Here is a 22,500-nt window from a genome sequence, read left to right as displayed (position 1 = left end):
GCTGGGACAGGAAAGGGGCTACAAAAAAAAAACCACCTGCAACAACAATAACGTAAAAATAATCAGAACCTGCTAGATTCTGGGCAGGTACCCCTTTCAAAGTCCCTCTCTTACCTCCAGGCACTGCAAATGTGAGTCGCACAGAATCAACAGGAGAAAAAGCCCTAGTAAGGTGAATGCCTTATATAGGCCTTCCTGCTCCTCCCCTTGACAGGAAACACTTGCGCCAATCTTGCGCTAGGTAAGCGCCGTTGTTGAAGCCTGTCATCGAATGCATAGGCATCCACCAAAAACATGGCGGAGGCGCCTCCACGGAAAACCCGGAAGTGACGTCACACGCTAGTCGCCGGTTCTGCAGTGCCCTGGACGGAGTCCTAACAATCTGCTGCCACCCCTCCTGTTCCCAAAAATCGAGGATACGCTGGAAACTTACCAGCCCCAAGCCGCCGGACGCCCTTGGTGAGGCAGGCCGGTTGAGGCATAGAAACAGGGAGACGCAGCTGAAAGCTCGACGCTTCCGATATGGTGAGGTAAGCTGCTAAGGGAAAGCCCCGTGGGCAAAACCCTTGTCTCTGGGACGTTAGTCAGCAGCCCCTGCTCCTTCCCCTGAAAAAGAATAGGCTCCTGCTCCAGGAGCCGGAGAGAGAAAAAGAACCCAAAAAAGACACCGAGGGGGGGGGGACTTCCTCCTAATTTATTATGTTAGGGGGTTGGGTTCTTTATTGGAGAGAGGGGAGGGGCTGTCCCGCAGAGTATAGACATGGAGAGGGCCAGGGGAAAGAGCTTAGGTCATCAGTGTGAAGCTGTCTTCCGGTGAATGCAAGTTGCCTTGGCCTTTTCGCCTTTCTGCTATGGGACACTTTGCAAGTCAGATTCAAGCTCAAGATTAAAAAAACAAGTAGAAAGTAAGCCTTCGCTACTGCTATAGCAGTTGGGGGGGGTTAAGTGTAACAGGTGGATGGGTTTGGGTTTGCCGCAACCTTCCTTGGGTTACTATATACTGGTTCCAGAACTCGGGCAAGGGGTCCAACTCCCAGCAACTTCTAGTAGGCACAATAAAATTTGACTCTTTATCTTCAGGTGGGGCCCCCGCTTATAGTTTGGAGGAAGGGATTACCACTCTGGTATAAGCACACACAGTATTCACTCTTGATCAAATAACATTGGGTGCCAGTGGTTCTTTAAAACAGGAGAGCAATTTATTGAACTAGTGGTACACTTCTCAATGGCTAATCACATATTCAAGATGTATGCTCAGATGGTACACTCCATGAACAAGTAGTGGCAGCAGGTCATTTACACACAATTATATTTATCATGGTTATTGTTTGATCCTTTGTTAGTCAGCTTTATCACTGGGTAGCCTTGTCTGCCTTTGGTGCACATTTCCCATTGAAGATGAATCTCACAGCTGGTCTCAAGCTCCAAGGATCTTTCTACCTCTTGAGTCCCTAACCTTGCGGCCTTGTCACCGCAGGGTGCCAACCCTTCACTAAACTCCTTCTTGAAGCCTTAGCTGCTCACTAACTTTCCTGAACCTAACTGTCACTCCTATAGTGACCTATTACAATTTTTGACCTGACACTTGCTCCTATACTGGGGGTTACCTCCGCTTCAGGCCCTATCAGCAACACAGCACCTCCTCCAGCAATTGGGTACACCAAAAAGAGGCAGAACACATGGGAGCATCCCTTTTTATAACCTCTGGGAACTACTCCCCCTACCCTATGGGAAAAAGAACTCGGCCTGGCTTGATAACTAAATCCCTGGGGCATAGAAAAACTTTACACTACACATGACAAAAAATGCAGTGAGTGACGCCTGCGCTTCCTCTCATTGCGTCGGATCGGAAGGACGCACATTGTGTAGTCCCAGGTTTAGCTCTAATGTCTTTAAAGGGAATATGTAAATAATGTCAGTAAACCTCAAATTATTTAACAGAGTAATATGTATTTCATAATGAATATTCTTTGAAAAAGTTGTGCCATTCTTATATTATATACATGGGGTCATATGATAACAATTTACAATAACATAATTAAAAAAAAAGTACAAACATTAAATAGCAAAAATTCATCTGGAGATTGACCTCTGCTTCCAGAGGATTTGGCATATATAGGATTGTCCACAAATATCCATAGTGAATCATGGCTTGCTCACTGTTTTGCCCGGAGTCTTTCTGAAATGCTCGTCCTACAAAATGAACTTATGTCTTACAGAGGAAACCAACGTGACATTTTCTTAAACCTAAAGATTGAAGGAGCTGTTTAGTTCCCAAATGTCATTTCCAATCTGTGAACTCTTGTGTGTAAAACAGTTTATTTCTAAAGATTTATGTCTTCTGTTTCTGGAAATGGTGTTAATTGGTTTGACCTTGGCAACATTGATGTTGACTCCCAGAATTCCTTGGCTACAAAATAATAACAGACACTATCCAGGCAACAGTTTAGGTCACCGATGACTTGTGCTGCATAAACATAATCGTTGATTTGTTTTTTTAGTATGCAGTCCAGACTCAAACTCTCAATCACAAACCTGATAATATTTCCAATATGCAGAGGCAAAAAGCAAACCAGGAAAATTACGAGATTGGCGGACATTATTTTAATGGATTTCTGAATGCATTCATGTTCATATACACTCACTTTATCCTTTGTCTTCAAGAACCTGACGACTTCTGTTGTGCAAAATATGATTATGGGCAGAGGAATGTAAAAGCCCATAAGGGTGAAGTACAAACTTCTCTTTAATGGTCTGGTAGATGTCTTTCGGAAGCAGAAGCCAGGAGATGATAACTTGGAATCACCGGTGAGTAAAATAAAAATGCGTGTAGATAGCAAGAGTGCAAAAACAATAGCACAAGCCAATGCGGCTTTCTTTGGGGAGCGAAATGATCTTGATCGGAGGGGGAATTTTATTGCAATGTATCTGTCCACAGAAATCAGTGTAATAATGGCAATACTCAAATACGTGTTCATAAAGTAGGCATAGGTAAGGACGTTACACAGTTCTCTGGGGAGGTCCCATTGGTGCTGTGTGGCGTAGATACGGAAGGGAATGGTAATGAGCAAGCAACAGTCACTGAACAACAGGCTAATCATTAAAACTCTTGTCTCTGTCCATTTCTTCATCTTAAAACAAAAAACCCATATTGCAAATGAGTTAAATAATGTCCCAAAAAATAGGATCAAAGCTAAAAGGACCAGCTGAAACATAGCCAGAGTCACATTCCTCTCCTCCATTATCCTCGTGCAATTGCCTGTTTGATTGGAATTTACTGTAAAAGACAAAGAAACAAAGTAAAAAGTGTATAAAAATGTATATTTGAGGGAGTCCATTCAGAAGAGAAATACTGATTATAAGAGCTCATTAATGATTATGGTTACATTTCTAGGCAGGCAGAAACTGTCCAATAAAGTATTTTATAAGTCCAGTGATCCAGTAAAAATCATGATGAGACACAAGGACCTCTAAATTCCGTGGATCTTACTTTGTGCTTAACATTTCAGAATAAATATATGATTGATAGCTTTTTCCATCCTAAAGATGTATCCTGAGTGTTTATTGTTTTAATCCTTGAAAAGTAATGTTACTGGATCACTGGACTTATAAAATACACTTTATTGGACAGTTTCTGCCTGCCTAGAAATGTAACCATAATCATTAAAGGGACACTGTCATGGGAAAACATTTTTTTCCCAAAACGCATCAGTTAATAGTGCTGCCCCAGCAGAATTCTGCACTGAAATCCATTTTTTAAAAGAGCAAACAGATTTTGTTATATTCAATTTTGAAATTTGAGGCTAGACATATTGTCAGTTTCCCAGCTGCCTCCAGTCATGTGACTTGCGCTCTGATAAACTTTCAGTCAGTCTTTACTGCTGTACTGCAAGTTGGACTGATATCACACTCTCCCTTTCCCTCAAGCAGCCTAACAACAGAACAATGGGAAGGTAACCATATAGCAGCTCCCTAACACAAGATAACAGCTGCCTGGTAGATCTAAGAACAACACTCAATAGTAAAAGCCAAGTCCCACTGAGACGGATTCAGTTACATTAAGTAGGAGAAATAACAGCCTACCAAAAAGTAGTTCCATCCTAAAGTGCTGGCAGAAGTCACATGACTGGGGCAGCTGGGAAACTGACACTATGTCTAGCCCCATGTCAGATTTCAAAATTGAACATAAAAAAATATGTTTGCTCTTTTGAGAAATGGATTTCTCAATGTGTTTTGGAAATGGAATTCTGCTGATGTTTTCCCATGGCAGTATCTCTTTAACCCTTTGACTGCCAGACTCATTACTTTTTTTATGCTATGACTATTTTGTATGTAAAAAAAATCAGTTTCAGGGATTTAGAAATGTCATAATTTTTGTATAACAAACGTTTACAGTTTAGTAGCTATTGAATCCATCCAACCTTCTTGTTGAGGTTAAGATGATCTAGCAAGTTTTTATGTTTTTCTGTATTCTGTCTCCTAATATATTCACACAGGTCTGTTCTGATTTCAAATAGGCCTTTTTCAACTAAATCGATCCATAATTGCTGAGATTTGGGACAGACCCAGGTCCGGACTGAGAAGTAAAACAGGCCCTGGCATTTTAGGTACACAGAGGCCCAATCAGTCCATATAGAGGCCCAAACATCTCTCACCAGCCCACTAAATATTAACTTTCTATGGGACCTCATAGCAGCCCCTCTGGCATTTGCCAGAACCCACAGATTGCCAGTCCGGGCCTGGACAGACCAAAGATATGGGTAACAGTGTGCCCTCCACTGGCATGCACGGTGTATGGCAGTGATCCCCAACCAGTGGCTCGTGAGCATCCTGTTGCTCACCAACCCCTTGGATGTTGCTCCCAGTAGCCTCTTGTAGGCTGCCAATGCACACAGGGGCTACCATAGCAACCAGGCATTGAGATGAGAAATAAAAAGCAGCAATAACAATACATTTGTAGCTTTATAGAGAATTTATTTTAGATGGGGTCAATGACTCCCATTTGAAAGCTGGAAGGAGTCAGAAGAAAAAGGCAAATAATTAAGTAACTATAAATAATAAATAATGACGACCAATTGAAATGTTTCTTAGAATTGACCTATCTATATACTAAAAGTAAAGGAGATGTTTAAGTGTTTAAGTTTCAGTATTGTCTACATCGCTGTGGTCTTGGGCCACAAACCACCTTATTGTCTAACATAGACCTGCTGTGTATTATAATCCTTTTACAAGAATCAGATAGAGGTTGTGGCCTACCTACCCAGAGGTCTTGGCTAATCTAAACAACAACTTAAGGTGTCACAGTAACATATTTAATGATTTCTAAACATCAGCATTTACCTAGGGACCCTTTTGATCTGAGGGCCAAAGACAAAAGTCTTCTCTTCTCCACCCAAATTTGTGCCCTGCAAAACTGTTTCCTATGCTACTCTCCTTGTCAATAACAATATGAAACTCAAAAGCACAAAATACAATCATATAAATGATCTTACCAGTGGAAGATGGTAACGTTGTCATAGAATATGGGATTTTCTGATTTAAAGATGCCATCCTGTCAAAAATGAGGAAATTCAAGTTACACAAGAAACTAAATAAAATGGCAAAAGATCAAACAACATTTTTTTTCATATATAAAGGAAACTTACATTTTATTTGGCTTTAGTTAAAGCTGCCGAAGGACAATGTGTTGGACTTTATTAGGCACACTGAGTAGATGGCAAGTGGCTTGTATGTTCAGGAGCCAGAGGCATCAATGAAGCTGAAAAAGGAAACTGCTGGTTACCTTCTATGTACAAAGGCATTTTTTTTTCTAGTTAAAGTCAACTTTGTTAAAGGAAAAGCACATTAAATATGACTTTCCCTTTGTGCAATAGAAGCTCTAACACTTGTTTATGTGCTTTTCCCAAGACTGCATGCCTCAATTACCAGTTCTTACTACGGGCTTTTCTTGCACCCATTATGGCCAAGCCTGCTCATCTTTGCGGTAAAAGCTTAAAGGGGAAATTATCACAAAACACCGAGCACCGGAGCCCCTCAAGACTGTGTGCTTAGTCCTCTACTGTTCACTCTGCTGACGCATGACTGTGCAGCCACGCACTCCACAAATCACATCATAAAGTTCACTGATGACACGACTGTTTTGGGTCTCATCAGCAATAATGACAAGTCACCAGAGAGGAGGTGCAGTGGTTAACAGACTGGTGCAGAGCCAACAACCTGTCTCTCAATGTAGATAAAACAAAGGAGATGGTTGTTAACTTTAGGAAGACTAGGAGTGACCACCTGCCACTGTACATTGATGGCTCTAATGTGGAGATCGTCTAAAAGCACCAAATTCCTTGGTGTTCACCTGGTTGTGAACCTTACCTGGTCCCACAACACCAGCTACTTAGCCAATAAAGCCCAACATTGCTTCTACTTCCTGCGCAAGCTGAGGAAATCCCATTTCCCTCCATCCATACTCAAAACCTTCTACAGAGGGACTATCGAGAGCATCCTGAGCAGCTGTATCACTTTCTGGGCTGGGAACTGCACTGTCATGGAGCGCAAGACCCTCCAGAGGATAGTGAAGACAGCAGAGAAGATCACAGGTGTCTCTCTTCCTTCCATCATGGACATTTACACCACACGCTGCATCCGTAAAGCCACCAGCATTGTGGCTGATCCAACACACCCCTCACACTCCCCCAAGCCATAAGGCTCCTGAATACTCAGGGACCAGACAGATCTCACACACACACACACACCACACACACACTCCATCTGACCTTACTATATATCACAAGGTTACACAGCCAGTGTACGCCATTGTATACCTAAATAGCCATTGGATACAATTGTTCTCTATGAGCACATCTGCACTTTATCATGTTCTATATCATGTTCTTACTACTATCATATCACAATGATACACCCATCATGTCTGACGTTTAGCATTATTTACTTAACATATTACATCTGCCGAGTGTACTTTTTGCCATTATGATCTACATCCATAAAAGTTTTGTTAGCATTCTGCTATATGGAAAATATTACTTAAATATTGATTTATAACTGATGGGAATGATTTACGAGAAAATGAATAATTAACAAACAACTATTACTTATGTAACCTTAACATGAATATCTGAATGTAAAGCATGAAACAGGAGGGTGATTTAAGCTGGCCATAGACGTGGTTAGTGGCAGGTCAGGAGATGGTAGCGAAATGATTGTTCGTCCGATATGAAGGTAAATCTACATGTCTATAGCCAGCTATAGACTAGCTGTTTGTTGACAGTGTCTTGAGATCTACTGATCACCTTTTGGGCACTCCTGTCCTAGAAGAACATTGTTTCGTTTCACTATGCACTGTACAAAGTATATGGATGAAATGACAATAAACTCACTCTTGACTCTTAAATGAGTATGAATTAAATCCTTTGATATAGTTATGGAAATGTCAGTTAGCTCCCTCTCTATATATAAAAAGAGACTTATTATGAAATATGCAATATTCTGGTTTAACCCTGGTACATGTATATTTTTAATATGATATGTTATAACCATCAGAGAGCATTATAATTTGTTGTATATAAGGAAGCTGTGGATAACTTGATCATACTTTGTCAGCTTGAAAAAGGACCATATGTGAAAATAAAGAAGGTTTTACACTACTACTGGGAGTGCTGCAAATTCCTTGGATCCAAAAATATAAGAATATGCTCAACCAAACACATTTGGCCTAATCTCCCAGATAAGACAATCCACAAGCATTCTGTTGCTTAAGTATTGCATTTAAGCCACCAAATTTCACATTACTGCCCTGCAGGCAAGTTGAAGAAGCTGATGACAATTTTTTGGAATAGAATGCTTCATTTGAGGAAGGTAGTGGTAAATATGTACACTAATTCTAGAGTAATTAAAAAGAGGAACAATGCTTATTATCAATACCTACAAAGAATCAGCAAGCATAATAAATATGTACTGTATGTCACATGGCATTTAGTGTAAAATTTAGGATTGGTTTTCTGAAATAACCTAATCTTCTAAAAAACAATTTGTATTCACTATATTGTAAAAGCACAATAGAAGATGATTCTGTACGGAATGGGGTGGGGGCAGGTTTGCCGACTTAAAAACGGGGTTTTTTTGTACCCCTAGTTTCCCTGGCTTGTACCTGCCCACCTTACAGCTTCCCTCCACTGTTGCTGTTTCCTCTACTCTGGTACAATTGCTTTCCCTGGGGATTGGTCTACAAAAATCTCCTGCTCAGTCCCAAGTGGATACGAGGCAAGCAGAGGGCATGCCAACCCAAATTTTTCCAGCTCTCGGCCCAGGTCTTTGTAGCCTGCTCACAAATCTGGGTCTGATTAAAAATCTGCAACAAGTGCAGTGCAGGGTTTTATGGCTTTACCGAACTGCTACTGGAGTTTTCTAAATAGGAGTTACATGACAAAGGCTTGGAGAAAAGTTTCACCTCTAATATATCAGTAACCCATTGCCATTGCAGTCTTTCTATAGCCAAGTCATAATGACTGGGACAGGTAAACTGAAGTCTACTGAGGAGTGAGTTCCACACTGAAGGAAAAACAAGAGGTGGTCTTTACAACAGTGTCTCAAATGGTTGTTCTTTTTAATTGACATGGATAATATATTTGCAGTCTCCTATGTTAATGTCATCTAAATAGTTTATACCCATTTATGTACACAGGTTTCAGTGGTAATTTAGACCATGCTGTTAGACAGGAAAACAATGTTGATAATAAATCAGGACCAATTACGGATTATTGGGTTGTGGCAAGACATTAATTTGTTTCCACCCACATCCATTTTCACATCCACAGATAATGGTTACAGCTTTTCCCCAACCATCAAAAACTTGTTACAACTTACCCTCCTTCGTGTGCAGCCCTCTGCCATCAACACAGTGTCCTTAGTGGCAATTTCCAACTTTGCATCAGCAATTGCAAGTGTAATTTTGCATGCAATCACCATGTTTTTTACTCACAATGCATTGTTTTTCCCCATAAATTTAGCACTATTGCTATTGCCAGGGGGAAGCTGCATCTGACACAAATGAGACCAATATGTGAAAACGGACACATTTGCACTTTGATGTCCAATAAGCATCATTTCTGATGTTCAGTGTGATAGTGGCGTGTGTGCCTATTTCTTTTTGGTGGAAACCCTGACGTTGACACCTGGATCAGAGTTGGTAGTAGCTCCAATAGACTGTGTCAATAGACACAGCTGCACTCAAATGGAACAGGAGGATAGTGGAATTCAATGGTACCAAAATGCAAGGAGCACATGTTGATGCAAGTACCTTTAAAAAATGGACTGCAACCTGCAAGTGCGGTAAGGCTAATGCCACATGGGGGTTGAAACTGGCCTGCCGAGAATCATCTCCTACATGGCAGATTTCGGCAAAGAAACTTTGTGCCGAAAACACCACATGTGCTTGCACGTGAACCGACACAATAGTTTTGGGTGTAGGCAGGACAGGAGGCTAATACCAGCGTAGGGGCTGATTCTCGATAGGCCAATTTTCAGCCCTGTATGGCATTAACCACGTAACTGACTCCTTATACCTTTTACTGGTATCTAAGTTACATAATGCGCAGGCAAATGTAATATTCCGATTCAGCCTCTTCAGACATATACAGTAGGCTCATTTTTAATTTGCCCAGTTCCAACCCATCCTAGAGCACTAGGGTTTATCTGGTGGATTTAGAAATGATCACTGTGCTCAATTCCTGCACTGAAATTAAAAAAAAAAACCATTACAGAGATAAGATGTGTTAATTTCTAACCCAAAGTCTCACATTCAGAGAAAACATTGTTGGAGCACAGTCTCGCCATTCATTTCAGTTTTATTCTACGGATAAGCAGTACAACTCTTTTCCTATTTAGCAACTTCTTCTTTTTTTCTTTGATTTCCCTTTAAATGTACAGCTAAATTGGCCAATATTACATGAATTTGGTATTTTAGGAACAAGTACAAGCATTACTTAAGAGTTAAACAGCTGTGTTCTATCGTGAAATATTATTTAGGCACTGGCAGAATCTCAACGCCTGTAGATTTAGAAATTGCTAAAAAAGGGAAATCCCTGACTGCTCCACTAACATGTCTGTTTCTAGTGTGTGGTCTCCACATACTTATGGGACTACCTTATGTTCCCTGATGGAGACCTTAGATTGTAAGTTCCATGGGGCAAGGACTGATGATGTGAATGATAAATTATCTCTGTATAGTGTTGAGTAACATGTCAGCAATGTATAGTGTAATAATGGATAAAATCTTTTACTTAGCTTGGCAGGCAAACTGAAAGCTTGACATCCACACTAGTTTCTATATTGTGCTTTTCACAGCTTTGGAAAGAGACTGTTCTAATGATACAGTATTTGCAATAATGAATAAACGGAATAATGGCTATATTTTGCAAGGTCAGAGAAGAAAAACTAGTTTTATATGGCACGTTGAAATCCTGATTTACAGCAGTAAATCTACCACAATAAAATGTCAGAAAGGATCAAGATCTACAGGATATTACCTTTGCCCTAATGGTGGCCATACACGGGCAGATAAAACTGCCGATATCGGTCTTTAGACCAATTATCTGCCCAAGTATGGGGGCTTCCGACGGGTCTTCCCGATCGATATCTGGCCACGATATTGATCGGGAAGGTTTGATTTTTAACCGACCCGTCGGAGCCCCTTGGCGCATCGTAATTCGATCGTTTGGCCATACGGCCGAACGTTCGAATTACCCCCGATATAGCCATGCCGTGGCATATCGGGGAAATATCTGCTCGTATGGCGATGTCGCCAAACGAGCGTATCTTTGAGTCTATGGCCACCCTAAAAATCACACTGCACTAGCTCTGCCCTCTACTCCTTGTTTCACTTTCCTTAGAAGAATGCAGATCTATGCCCCTAAATATTGTCACGGTCAGATACCTGCGTTCAAGAAGAATTTTACTAATCAGTGCCCACGTAATAAAGTGTTACTGACTGCATAAACATCACCAGTGGCACAGGGCACATAATTCAAATTAAAATACAGAAACAAGGGTGTCACTTTACACATAAACCTCAAGATTTATCTTTTCAGAAGATCTATGAGAGCGGATGTATATACAAAACAAGCAACACCAACACATGCTCCTAATATAATCTCACCAGAAGAATGATGGCTACTTTTTATAAAGGTTAAGTGCAATGTCAATATGACAAGGGCCAGATGTAAAGTGCAAACCATTTTTTACAACTTGATCTGTCATCACAAATGAGACCTTTTAGTGCAGTTTCATCCTTTACCTAAATTATTTCTCAAAAAGAAGATAAATGAATCAGAGAGAACGAGATGCCAATAGGGTAGCAGGGCCCCACTTATATCTAATACAGCTATGGGATCTGTTATCCAGAAAGCTCTGATTTACAGGAAGGCCATCTCCCATATATTCCTTTTTAATCAAATAATTCACATTTTTAAAAATGATTTAACAAATAAAATGATACCTTGTACTTTTTCATTAATAAGATATAATTAATCCATGTTAGAGGCAAAATAATCCTATTAAGTTTGTTTAATGTTTAAATGTGTTTTTAGCGGATTTAAGTTATGGTGATCCAAATTACAGAAAGATACCTTATCCGGAAAACCCCAGTTCCCAAGCATTCTGGATAACAGGTCCTATACCTGTGTACCTGAATGCTAGTCTACTAACACCTGCAATTTATTCTAGATCAGAGTTGTATTCATACCTTCATTTGCAATGATTCATTTTCTTTCAGCCTATGCATTAAAATCCTTTTAATATCCAGTTGTCACTTAGGGCGACCAAGAATTAGCTCACCTATTACACTGCGTTGCTCGGGTGCTCTGAGCCCTGTTCTTTCTTGTCACAACTTATGCTGTCTGGCCCAGATGCTCCGACTCCAAACCTTTAGCTTGAGTGAGAAATTAATTATGAAAAACCAAAAGATCACATACACCACACACCAGGCCACATCTGCTCTTTTAGTGGAAGTTATAGTAAATAGCGATGATTAATTATAAAGTGAGCTCGATCCTCTTGTGTTCGGCGTAAGCGACCTTTTGGTTTTTCTGAATTAGTTCCTCCCCACTCATATCTGGCAATGCTCTTACACATAAAGTGGAATCGGTTGAGGAGGGAATAGGGAAGTTTTGAGCATTTCCAGGTATTTTAGAGAAAGCTTACTCAGAAATGATTCAATGTCCAATCTTTTCTTAATTTAGTGATTAAAGTCACACACTTCTCTTTTATCTTCAGGCCTTTGTGAGACGTTAGCAATTTTTCTTTTACAGAAGGGAAAGTCTTTCTGAAAGTTGCACATGATCACTAGTTAGTGGCGATTTCCACATAGTAATACAATGATGACGTTTTAGATAAGAGCAAAAAGAGTCGTGTTTTAGGTGAAAAATACCCTGTTTTCTTCCCCAGAATGTTACTTTTTTACTTAAGCGGTTGAATAAATAGGGACAAACACTGTATAATGAAAAGTCGACCTGCGCTAATGCAATACAAATCCACGGAGGCAACTTCGGGCGACTATGGAAAATGTATCGCCGCGCGTGCTTTAGTGCAGGTGACTTTTCACTCTAGCCTAGGGGAAAACACGCTGAGGCAGTTCGGGGAGATTGTCGCTCAGAAGACGAGGCGATTAGTTGCCAGGTGACAAAATCTTCCCAAATCTCCTCGTGTGAACTAACCCTTAGTGTGAAACTTCTCTCTGTAGAACAACTGTGCATATTGATGCCATGCCAGGCACCTAGGGGGTTATACACCTCCCATTTACCCAGTAATACCCTCGATCTGCCAGGTTACAATGCCAATCCAACACGATTTTCCCAATTTTCCTATGACAGACCAGTATACACTCCAATCTCCCACCTCTATATACCATCAGCTTGCTCCCGTATGTTGCTGCCACTGTTCTCCTAATGAACAGGTGCCATCCCTACCTACAATATGCACACATAACCCTTTTGTAAAAACTGCATTGTTCAGCAGTACAGCTATACATTTTTTACTTTCATCGATCAGGTATTACCTCAATAGTATAAACCATAAATGCTTTAATGCAATGCCTTTGGACTGCCCCACAGGTTAGAGTGACCAAGTGAGGGGTGAAGGCACTAAGCTTTAAGGATATATATATAAGGATATATATAGCTATAGTCAGGTGATCCCACTGATGTCTAATAAAAGGGCAGCCAAGTTTGGGAGTTTTACTTTGAAAGCAGCTAGTAAGTTGCAGGTAAAACTTAGTCCCTTTGTAAAATGTATAATGAAGCAATAGAATTCTTAATGAATCTGATAAAATTGAGCGTAGGACTGGCCAGATATGGGATGACTGTGACGTAGTTGGCCAGCTTAAATATATTGCAATATATGAACAAACAATCCCGGTTTTGTTTAAAGGGTAAGGCATTTTTTAGTAGCAGTATGCACAAAATGTCTCTGTCTTAAATATATTGATAATGGGTTGAGTGCAGAGGACTCTTGTATTTGTCTATATGTATTTTGTAGTCACAGCCTCATTGCACCCCCGCCTGATGGTTTTAAAAAATAGTGGTAAGCACAACTTTCCCTTGTTTGTTATAGTTTATACAGGAGCAGTGACCAGCTCCATGTTGTAGCTCCCACCCTTCCCAGCTATAGTCAGGTGATCCCACTGGTGTCTAATAAAAGGGCAGCCAAGTTTGGGAGTTTTACTTTGAAAGCAGCAAGTAAGTTGCAGGTAAAACTTAGTCCATGTGTAAAATGTATAATGAAGCAATAGAATTCTTAATGAATCAGATGAAAATTGAGCGTAGGACTGGCCAGATATGGGATGACTTTGACGTAGTTGGCCAGCTTAAATATATTGCAATATATGGACAAACAATCCCTGTTTTGTTTAAAGGGTAAGGCATTTTTCAGTAGCAGTATGCACAAAATGTCTCTGTCTTAAATATATTGATAATGGGTTGAGTGCAGAGGACTCTTGTATTTGTCTATATATATTTAAGGATATATATATTATTATTCTCGCCTCCCTGCCCATAGCCAAGATGCACAAATAAAATAAATAAACAGCGTTCAAAACTACTTGTTAATGCCAGTGGTTCTCAGGTGTGAAGGTGAACCTAAAAATTTGAAATACTGGTATAGCTTATCAACTATAGCCCAGCTTTCTTATTTGCTGGTCTAGGTACCCACTGCCTAACTTTGGCAACCCCCAGTTAATGTGATTTTCCGTCTCCTTTAAATCATAGTTTGCAGGGGTCCCCAGTGATCCTTAGAATGTGGCTGAGCTGCACCCCTTAACTCTTGCTGCCTAGGCCTGAGCCTTTGTGGTCTCACCACAAATCCGGGTCTCATGGTTCGAGGAAGTAAATCTTCCATAAACAGCACAATTGGCAAATTTGAATATGATATGAGTCACTGTGGACAGACTTGCTGGAAGAATGAAACAACATTCCTTTTACAATAGTTCATGATTTGTGTGTATCTGTTCCAGACACAAGAGTACATGCTGTGATAAGGTCAAATGATAATAATAAACATTTTATATTTCCTTTATAGGAAAACAGAATTACATATGTAATCACACAACAGGATGTGCACCAGATCTCAAACTGATACCATGTTCGTCTGTTTAGATCTGATAAAAAGAGCATCTTAAACATGTTTTAAAGCAAGTGTTCTCATGTGCAGCCAGCTGAGCTGTAAGCTGTGACCACAGAGGAACTTTATTTTCGGTGCTGCTGCTGTTTAATTTCAATGTGACTATTGCAATGTTAACTCTCACCCCACTGCCAGAATTCATTGTGCACGCACCTTCTCAGCAATCAGCACCATGGAGCCTTAGACAAGAAGTGACCTGGACAAATATGGCAGCCACCAACCCCTCTGCCAGGTTTCCATTTAGTGCATAGGTTTAGGGAAATGCCTTTTGGCAGTCTGGAGGGTGTGGTTGAAAAGGGGGCAGGGTGGCTTTTCAGGGGAACTGGTTGTAAAAAAAAACCCATAAGGAGGGTTTTATTTAATTAAATAATTACCCGGTGCAGGCCCCCCCACAAAAAAATCTTTGGAGTGGTCCAGTGCACAACATCCCCTTCTCGGCCCTCCCATTCACACTCCCCACTTGCTTTCATGTAGGAGAACAGATGGGGAGTGAGGTTTCTATACAACTATAGAGAAAACAGACCCCACAGTCTGGCCCCTCCTGTCCCTGGGGCCCCCACGACCGCAAGGTCTGCTTTGTCTGTAGTTACACCAGTAGTTTTGTTCCCTGAGTGCTGAGCGAACCTGTCGAGTTTCGCTTCGCTGAAGAATTTGCAAAACAGTGAAATATTCACAAAACGCATTGAAGTCAATAGGGGACAACATTTTTTTATGCACGCAACCTTTTTTTTCTCTCTACAATTGTATTAAAGTCAATTGGGAGTTTTTTCTTGCAGTGAATCTTTTGCCTTTGCAACTTTTTTGTCTTGCCCATTTTTTGTCTTGGCGACTTTTTTTTGATGTCCTTTTTTGCTGCGACTTTTTAGTCTCAGCACCTTTTTGGCAATGCAATTTTTTTTCGTGGAAATGTTTGCAAAACTTTCGCAAAAACATTTGCAGATGGCAAAATGATGATTTTCGCTGCAAATCCAAGCCTGGCAAAAAATTCCACTCATCACTACTGTAGATCACAGTTCCCTCTTTTGCAATGTATCTATGGTGCAGATTGGACAGAACATGCCAGCTCTTAGGAACAACTGAGTTGCAAGCAAAGTAATTAATTTTGCAGACGGCAAACAGAAAAATGCCCACAACTGCACCATGTGCCATTGTTCTGGTGATAAGCAGGAGCCATGAAAGTCTTTCTTATATAACACCAAGGATGCCAAGAAATATATATATATACATTTATTTATAGTTATGCAGGTGGTCTATGAAACATGCACCATAACATGCAAGCTTGGCTATAATAGAAAAGAAGTGAAGAATGAAAGTTGGAGGGTTATATACGTGAGCAGGTATTTGAAGCATTATCAGTAGGGTATTTAGGAACTGAATTTTTGGCTGATCCCTTGCCTAATTGTATCATATGATATTGGCTGTTATAAATTCAGTAACATTCTCAAAATCATGAGTGAGAAGAAAGATTGTGGCCAGCCAGATTGAGAGACAATGGCATTTTGGCTTGGCTGAAAGTCGAGTCAATAGGATAACATAGCACTAACATAGGAGACTGGCGAGATATAATGGTTATTCATATAATTATACATGGGCTTAAATTGCCATAAGACAACTACGAAGAAGCTCTGTTAATGTAGGAGTACAGCTAACACTCTTCTCTATCGGATGAATGCATTAAACTCCTCCTGTTCAGGAGATCTCATTAGCGCGAGAAAGAAATTAAGCATTGAAAGGTAGACAAGAAGGGTAAGAATTGAAGGTAAGGGTCAAATAGAGAAAGGTTGAGAAATTGGCTAGATATGTTGAACATGAATGGGAAGGAAAGAGAGATAAAAAAATTGAAATATGAAGATTTATAAGATAGATATGAGACTGGGGACGACTGAGGTGGAAGAGTTAAAGGAGAAAGCAAATTAGAGGAGCATGGTGACAGCAGGCAGAAGGGAGATATAGGCTGCCAAGAATTATTTTGAGAGAGAAGATAAAGATCTCTGAGGCAACCAATGATGGTTGAGACACTCATCTCAACATGAAAAGGGCAGAACATTAGAACATTAATGAGATGTAAAGAAGGACTAGTATTCTGGTCAAACAGAGGGGGCATTTGTCCTAGACCCCCAGCATTACAGATAAAAGGGTACAATTTTTTTCACCCGTTGGAGTCTATGGGCGTCATTTTTGTGGCGAAACTCGGCAAAAAATTTTGCTCATCACTAGTACAGATTGATTATATTGTATAGCAAGATTTAGATGTGTTTAGTGTATATATCAGGAGTGCCCTCTGGATGTAGTTGGACTGCATCTCTCACTCAATTCAAGCATGCACTCTTGCAGGAGCTCTACCACTCCTTGGCACAGAGGGCAGTCTGAAGAGCAGCAGCCAAATACACTGTATCTTGAACAAACAAACACATATGAAGGCTAAAAAGAGCTTACCTCAGGCACAGAGCCTCCCCAAGGCATAATGTATCTTCTGTGTGCTCGGGTTCCATTCATGAAAGCTGAAGTCTGAACCAGAAGTGCTGTTCTCTTTCACAGTTTCAGTGCAGAACATGAGCCAACTGTACTATGGAATTCCCACACTATAGGGCTGTTACCAATCTATAACATTCCTTCTCCTTGTGCATTTAGATCTGACAGAAAATGAAAGTTTGCATTGCAGGCAACTCTTTGGAAAATGAGTACGTGGGCCAATCCCCAAACAGGAGGGGAATGTGTAAAAGTCTATTGTGCAAGCACTTGCAATGTTGGAACAGTTAAAGGCACAGTAATACTGAAACTGAAACAGCTTGTATATTAAATGCACATGCTCACTGCAAGCATATTACTCTTATGTTGACATGGCAAATGTATCCCAAATTATTTCCCAGTATGGAATTTTTTTTTTTATATTGGATTCTGTCATGATTTTTACGGAGTCGTTTTTATTTCTAAATTACATTGTTTACCCTAGGGATGCACTGAATCCATTATTTTGGATTTGGCCGAACCCCCGAATCCTTTGCCAAAGATTCGGCGGAATATCGAACCGAATCCGAATTTGCATATGCAAATTAGGGGTGGGAAGGGGAAAACAGTTTTTACTTCCTTATTTTGTGACAAAAAGTCACGCGAGTTCCCTCCCCACCCACCCCTAATTTGCATATGTAAATTCGGATTCGGTTCGGCCAGAAAGAAGGATTCGGCCGAATCCTGCTAAAAAAGGCCAAATCCTGGCCGAATCGAATTCTGGATTCTGTGCTTCCCTAGTTTACACTGCAAATGATTCACTCTACGATGTAACATTTCATTCCTAATCCAACAAGTGTATTTTTTTTTAGTTGTAATATTGGTGTGTAGGTGCCATCTCAGGTCATTTTGCCTGGTCACGTGCTTTCAGAAAGAGCCAGCACTTTAGGATGGAACTGCTTTCTGACAGGCTGTTGTTTCTCCTACTCAATGTAACTGAATGTGTTGCAGTGGGACCTGGATTTTTAATATTGAATGCTGTTCTTATATCTATCATGGAGTTGTTATCTGGTTAACTTCCCATTCTTCTGCTGATGGGCTGCTGGGGGGGGAAGGGATAGAGTGATATCACGCCAACTTGCAGTGCTGCAGTAAAGAGTGACTTTGATGGGCGAATAAATTCGCCAGGTGCGAATTTGTGGCGAATTTCTGCGTTTCGCCTCCAGCAAATAAATTTGCAAAAATTCGCTGGTGTCAAAAAATTTTGAACGTGCATCGGAAAAGTCACTCGCATCAAAACCGTCACACGTCAACATTATTCAGATGCCCATTGACATTTCGCACTTTTTCTCAGTTTTGTGAATTTCAATTCGCAAATTTTTCAGCGAAGAGAAACGGGACAAATTCGCCCATCAATAGTGACTGAATTCTATCAGAGCAACACATGACTGGGGGCACCTGGGAAACTGAAAATATGTCAATAGGTATGGCCCCATGTCAGATTTCAATATTAAATATAAAAAAATCTGTTTGCTCCTTTAAAAAATGGATTTCAGTGCAGAAGCCTGATGCAGCAGTACTATTAACTGAGGCATTTTGTAAAAAACATATTTTCCGTATTCCTTCTTATTTTGAAATCTGACATGGGGCTAGACAGGTTGGCAGTTTCTCAGGTGCCCTCACTCATGTGACTTGTGCTCTGATAAAACTTTTTTTCTACTTCTTTAATATATTTATTGGTTGAAGAATAGAATTGTAAAAAGTGGTAGAATTAATTACTTGCAATGTACAGTGTAATTAAGTAATAAAAACGACACCATCCCTTTAAGTCATCATGTCACCATCTTTTTAACACCAGTTTATCCTTGTGTTGCACACAGGCAGTAGACTAAAGGCTTAACCTTTGTATAGTCATTTGCAGTTGCATTTGCAGTTGAGCTACTGCATATTCTGATCTGTGCTGTCTAAAATGTGAATTTTTCTTTGTCAGGCCACTTTGGTGACACTGCCATATTCAACCTATATTACACCTAGTAGCTCCCAGGGCAGTAATACGCCTTTACTCTGTATCCCACTCTTACTAGCTTTCAGATTTGCTCCTCAATCCACTGCTCTAAGTTCCCTAGAGGTCTATTCCTACAGTTTGGAATCGTATTCCTTTATATTTTATAGGTTCCCAAAATATGGGACTAAATCCTCTGGGGAATACAGAGTAGTGCATGAAGGGTCTAACCTAATCAGCAAAAATAGAAAGATTTATGGTTAATGGTTCTTCTGTCACTACCACTTGCAGGGTGACAGTTACTACAGTGTATTAATCCCTCCCATCCAATGAAATCCACCATATATCCCCAACTTTCCAAAATGAAGTCCTACATTTTCCTGCACTGTTGGTGTCTCCATGTCCGTAATTATTTTTATATTGTATTACTCTTATTTTCTCTAAAAAAAACACAGATTGATCAAGGACAAGGAATAATGGGGCCCAGACTGAGCATGTGCAGTCTCTGACACTCAAAAGATGCCCAACAAGATCCAAAGTCTGCTGTGGATCGCTCCCCATGGATGACACACATCCTCAAAGTTGGTACTGTAAGTTCTGTATTACAATACATCGTTTATGTTAATATTCTCTCTGAAAGTTTTCTTTGAAATAATTATTCCTACGGGAATAAACATACAGTAGCATAAGAATCTGGTCCATGGATAGAGTCTGCCAGTTTAAAGTGAGTCTTCCTGTTGCAAACCAAAACCTTGGTTGTTAAACTATAAAAAGTAATGTAATTTTTTTTACTTTTGCTTCCTGATACTGTGTCTCCTCTGTTTTCATTTTGAAAACATGCAACATATTTGCATGCTGAGTAGAATTTGTGGAGGAAGTGTTGTGCAATGCTTATGCCAACTGATGATAAGAATCAGCCTTATATTTATAGGGGGGGGTGTGCAATGAAGCTGTGACCACAAAATACATATAGACAAATACAAGAGTCCTCTGCACTAAACCCATTATCAATATATTTAAGACAAAGACATTTTGTGCATACTGCTACTAAAAAATGCCTTACCCTTTAAACAAGGGCAATATATTTAAGATGGCCAACTACGTCAAAGTCATCCCATATCTGGCCAGTCCTACGCTCAATTTTCATCTGATTCATTAAGAATTCTATTGCTTCATTATACATTTTACAAAGGGACTAGGTTTTACCTGCAACTTACTTGCTGCTTTCAAAGTAAACCTCCCAAACTTGGCTGCCCTTTTATTAGACACCAGTGGGATCACCTGACTATAGCTGGGAAGGGTGGGAGCTACAACATGGAGCTGGTCACTGCTCCTGTATAACTATAACAAACAAGGGAAAGTTGTGCTCACCACTATTTTTTAAAACCATTAAGCGGGGGTGCAATGAGGGTGTGACCACAAAATACATATAGTCAAATACAAGAGTCCTCTGCACTCAACCCATTATCAATACATATAGACAGAGACATTTGTGCATACTGCTACTAAAAAATGCCTTACCCTTTAAACAAAACAGGGATTGTTTGTTCATATATTGCAATATATAGCCAAGTATGGAGGTTTACTTTGAAAGCAGCAAGTAAGATGCAGGTAAAACTTAGTTTAAACTTAAACCTTTGTAAAATGTATAATGAAGCAATAGAATTCTTAATGAATCAGATAAAATTGAGCACAGGACTGGCCAGATATGGGATGACTTTGACGTAGTTGGCCAGCTTAAATATATTGCAATATATGGACAAACAATCCCTGTTTTGTTTAAAGGGTAAGGCATTTTTCAGTAGCAGTATGCACAAAATGTCTCTGTCTTAAATATATTGATAATGGGTTGCGTGCAGAGGACTCTTGTATTTGACTATTTTTATTTATAGGTAACGTTTCTTGTACCATGTTAGCCAATTGAAAAAGTTATAGGGTATAACTATTGATATGAAGCATAACAAATGTGGTGTAAAGGTGATTGGCTAACTAAGATGATAATCACAGCAAGCTTTCAGAACATTGCATTTCCTTCTTCAAAGCTGATGACAAAGAAGCAATGTTGGCACTGACAAATATACAGCATTTTGTTTACAAAAAAACTGTGAGGGACCAAAGGAGAAACAACACACAAGCATCATTTGTATTGCAAGCAGGGACAGACTTATAGGGAGGTGGGTTATGCAAAGTAGTCCAGACCAGGCACAAATTAGACTGGAGACAGGACTGAATTTAGGCCATGGATTTATGGCTAATTACCAAGACTAGAAATAGATGCATAATTTTTTTTCTGTGGAGATAACCCACTACTACAGGAATCTGTTTTATGCTTCACACCTAGGTCTAATTTGTGCCTGGTCTGGACTACTTTGGATAACCTGTTTCGGACCCAACTGGTCCTTCCTCTGGTGCATGTTACAAACTGTGAGAAAAAACAACTTTCAAGCACTTCATTACCCATAAACCCCACGTGTGTCTACAGCTCCATCTTGTGGCCAGTAAACAAAATGCATCAGCATATCATTTAACAAATGAATACTATGTTGCCATCCAGGGCTGGTCCTATCAAATGTGGGGCCCAATTGGGACCATGTTGGCGGGGCCCCTAGACAAAGTTTTGCTGGCTCCCGACACACCAAGTATTTAGGAAAATAAGAGCATACAGGCACAAAATAGAAAGGAAAGGGGCAGACAAGGTAAGAGAGTGAGAGGAGTTGGGGGCAGGCCAGGCAGCATCATGTGCTGGGGGAAATATTACCTGTGCTGCCCTCTGGTGCCGGGCCCCCAGAGGCGCGGGGCCCAATTGGGCCCAATTGGTCCAATAGGCCTAAGGCCGGCCCTGTTGCCATCTATTCAAATAATACACCAATAGTACTTCCAGTAGTTTAACAATACAGTTTCAATAATGTTTCAATAACAATAGGTTATATCCTCACCATGGTTATTTAGTTATAATTTCCATTAGTTCAGTGTCATCTTGTTCGAATCCACTGTAAAAGATACACATATAAAGTATCAGTCAAGAATATAAAGGAATCTGTTCACAAAAACATTTAAGACTCCAGGCCTCATTTATCCCAAATTGTTCAATACAGGGCACTTTAATGCGTACACGACCCAATCAGTATTACATGTAAAATATTGTTTTATGAAAATCTTGTTACCATTATGTGGGTGTGTGATGTAGTCCCTCTTTATTATAGAGTTGCAACAACTGCAATTAAGGCAGGAAAAAGTACCATTTTTTGGAGTACTTAAAAATCTTATATTGGATAACTTTATGCAAATATCCGCTTTAACCAGATGATTAGAAATATTTCTCCCTCTTTTATAGGAGAAAAGTGTTTTTTCTCGGAACAATCTACCGAATT

At 40.1% G+C, this 22,500-nt stretch overlaps 1 protein-coding gene across 1 annotated transcript; it reads right to left on the bottom strand.

Moving 5' to 3' along the window:
- Positions 1–1,193: 1,193 nt before the first annotated feature.
- On the bottom strand, positions 1,194–17,369 carry gpr35.S (G protein-coupled receptor 35 S homeolog). Its single transcript, XM_018265859.2, has 4 exons — positions 17,116–17,369; positions 5,646–5,758; positions 5,493–5,551; positions 1,194–3,277 (listed from the first exon to the last, which is right to left on the bottom strand). Coding segments are annotated over exons 2-4 (1,014 nt in total). The 5' UTR covers positions 5,648–5,758; positions 17,116–17,369; the 3' UTR covers positions 1,194–2,324.
- Between the last annotated feature and the right edge of the window lie 5,131 nt (positions 17,370–22,500).

Source organism: Xenopus laevis, chromosome 5S, assembly GCF_017654675.1.
Source record: "Xenopus laevis strain J_2021 chromosome 5S, Xenopus_laevis_v10.1, whole genome shotgun sequence".
Taxonomy (NCBI): Eukaryota; Metazoa; Chordata; class Amphibia; order Anura; family Pipidae; genus Xenopus; species Xenopus laevis.
Note: the sequence above shows the minus strand (reverse complement) of the source record. Positions and strands in the feature narration are given on the sequence as shown.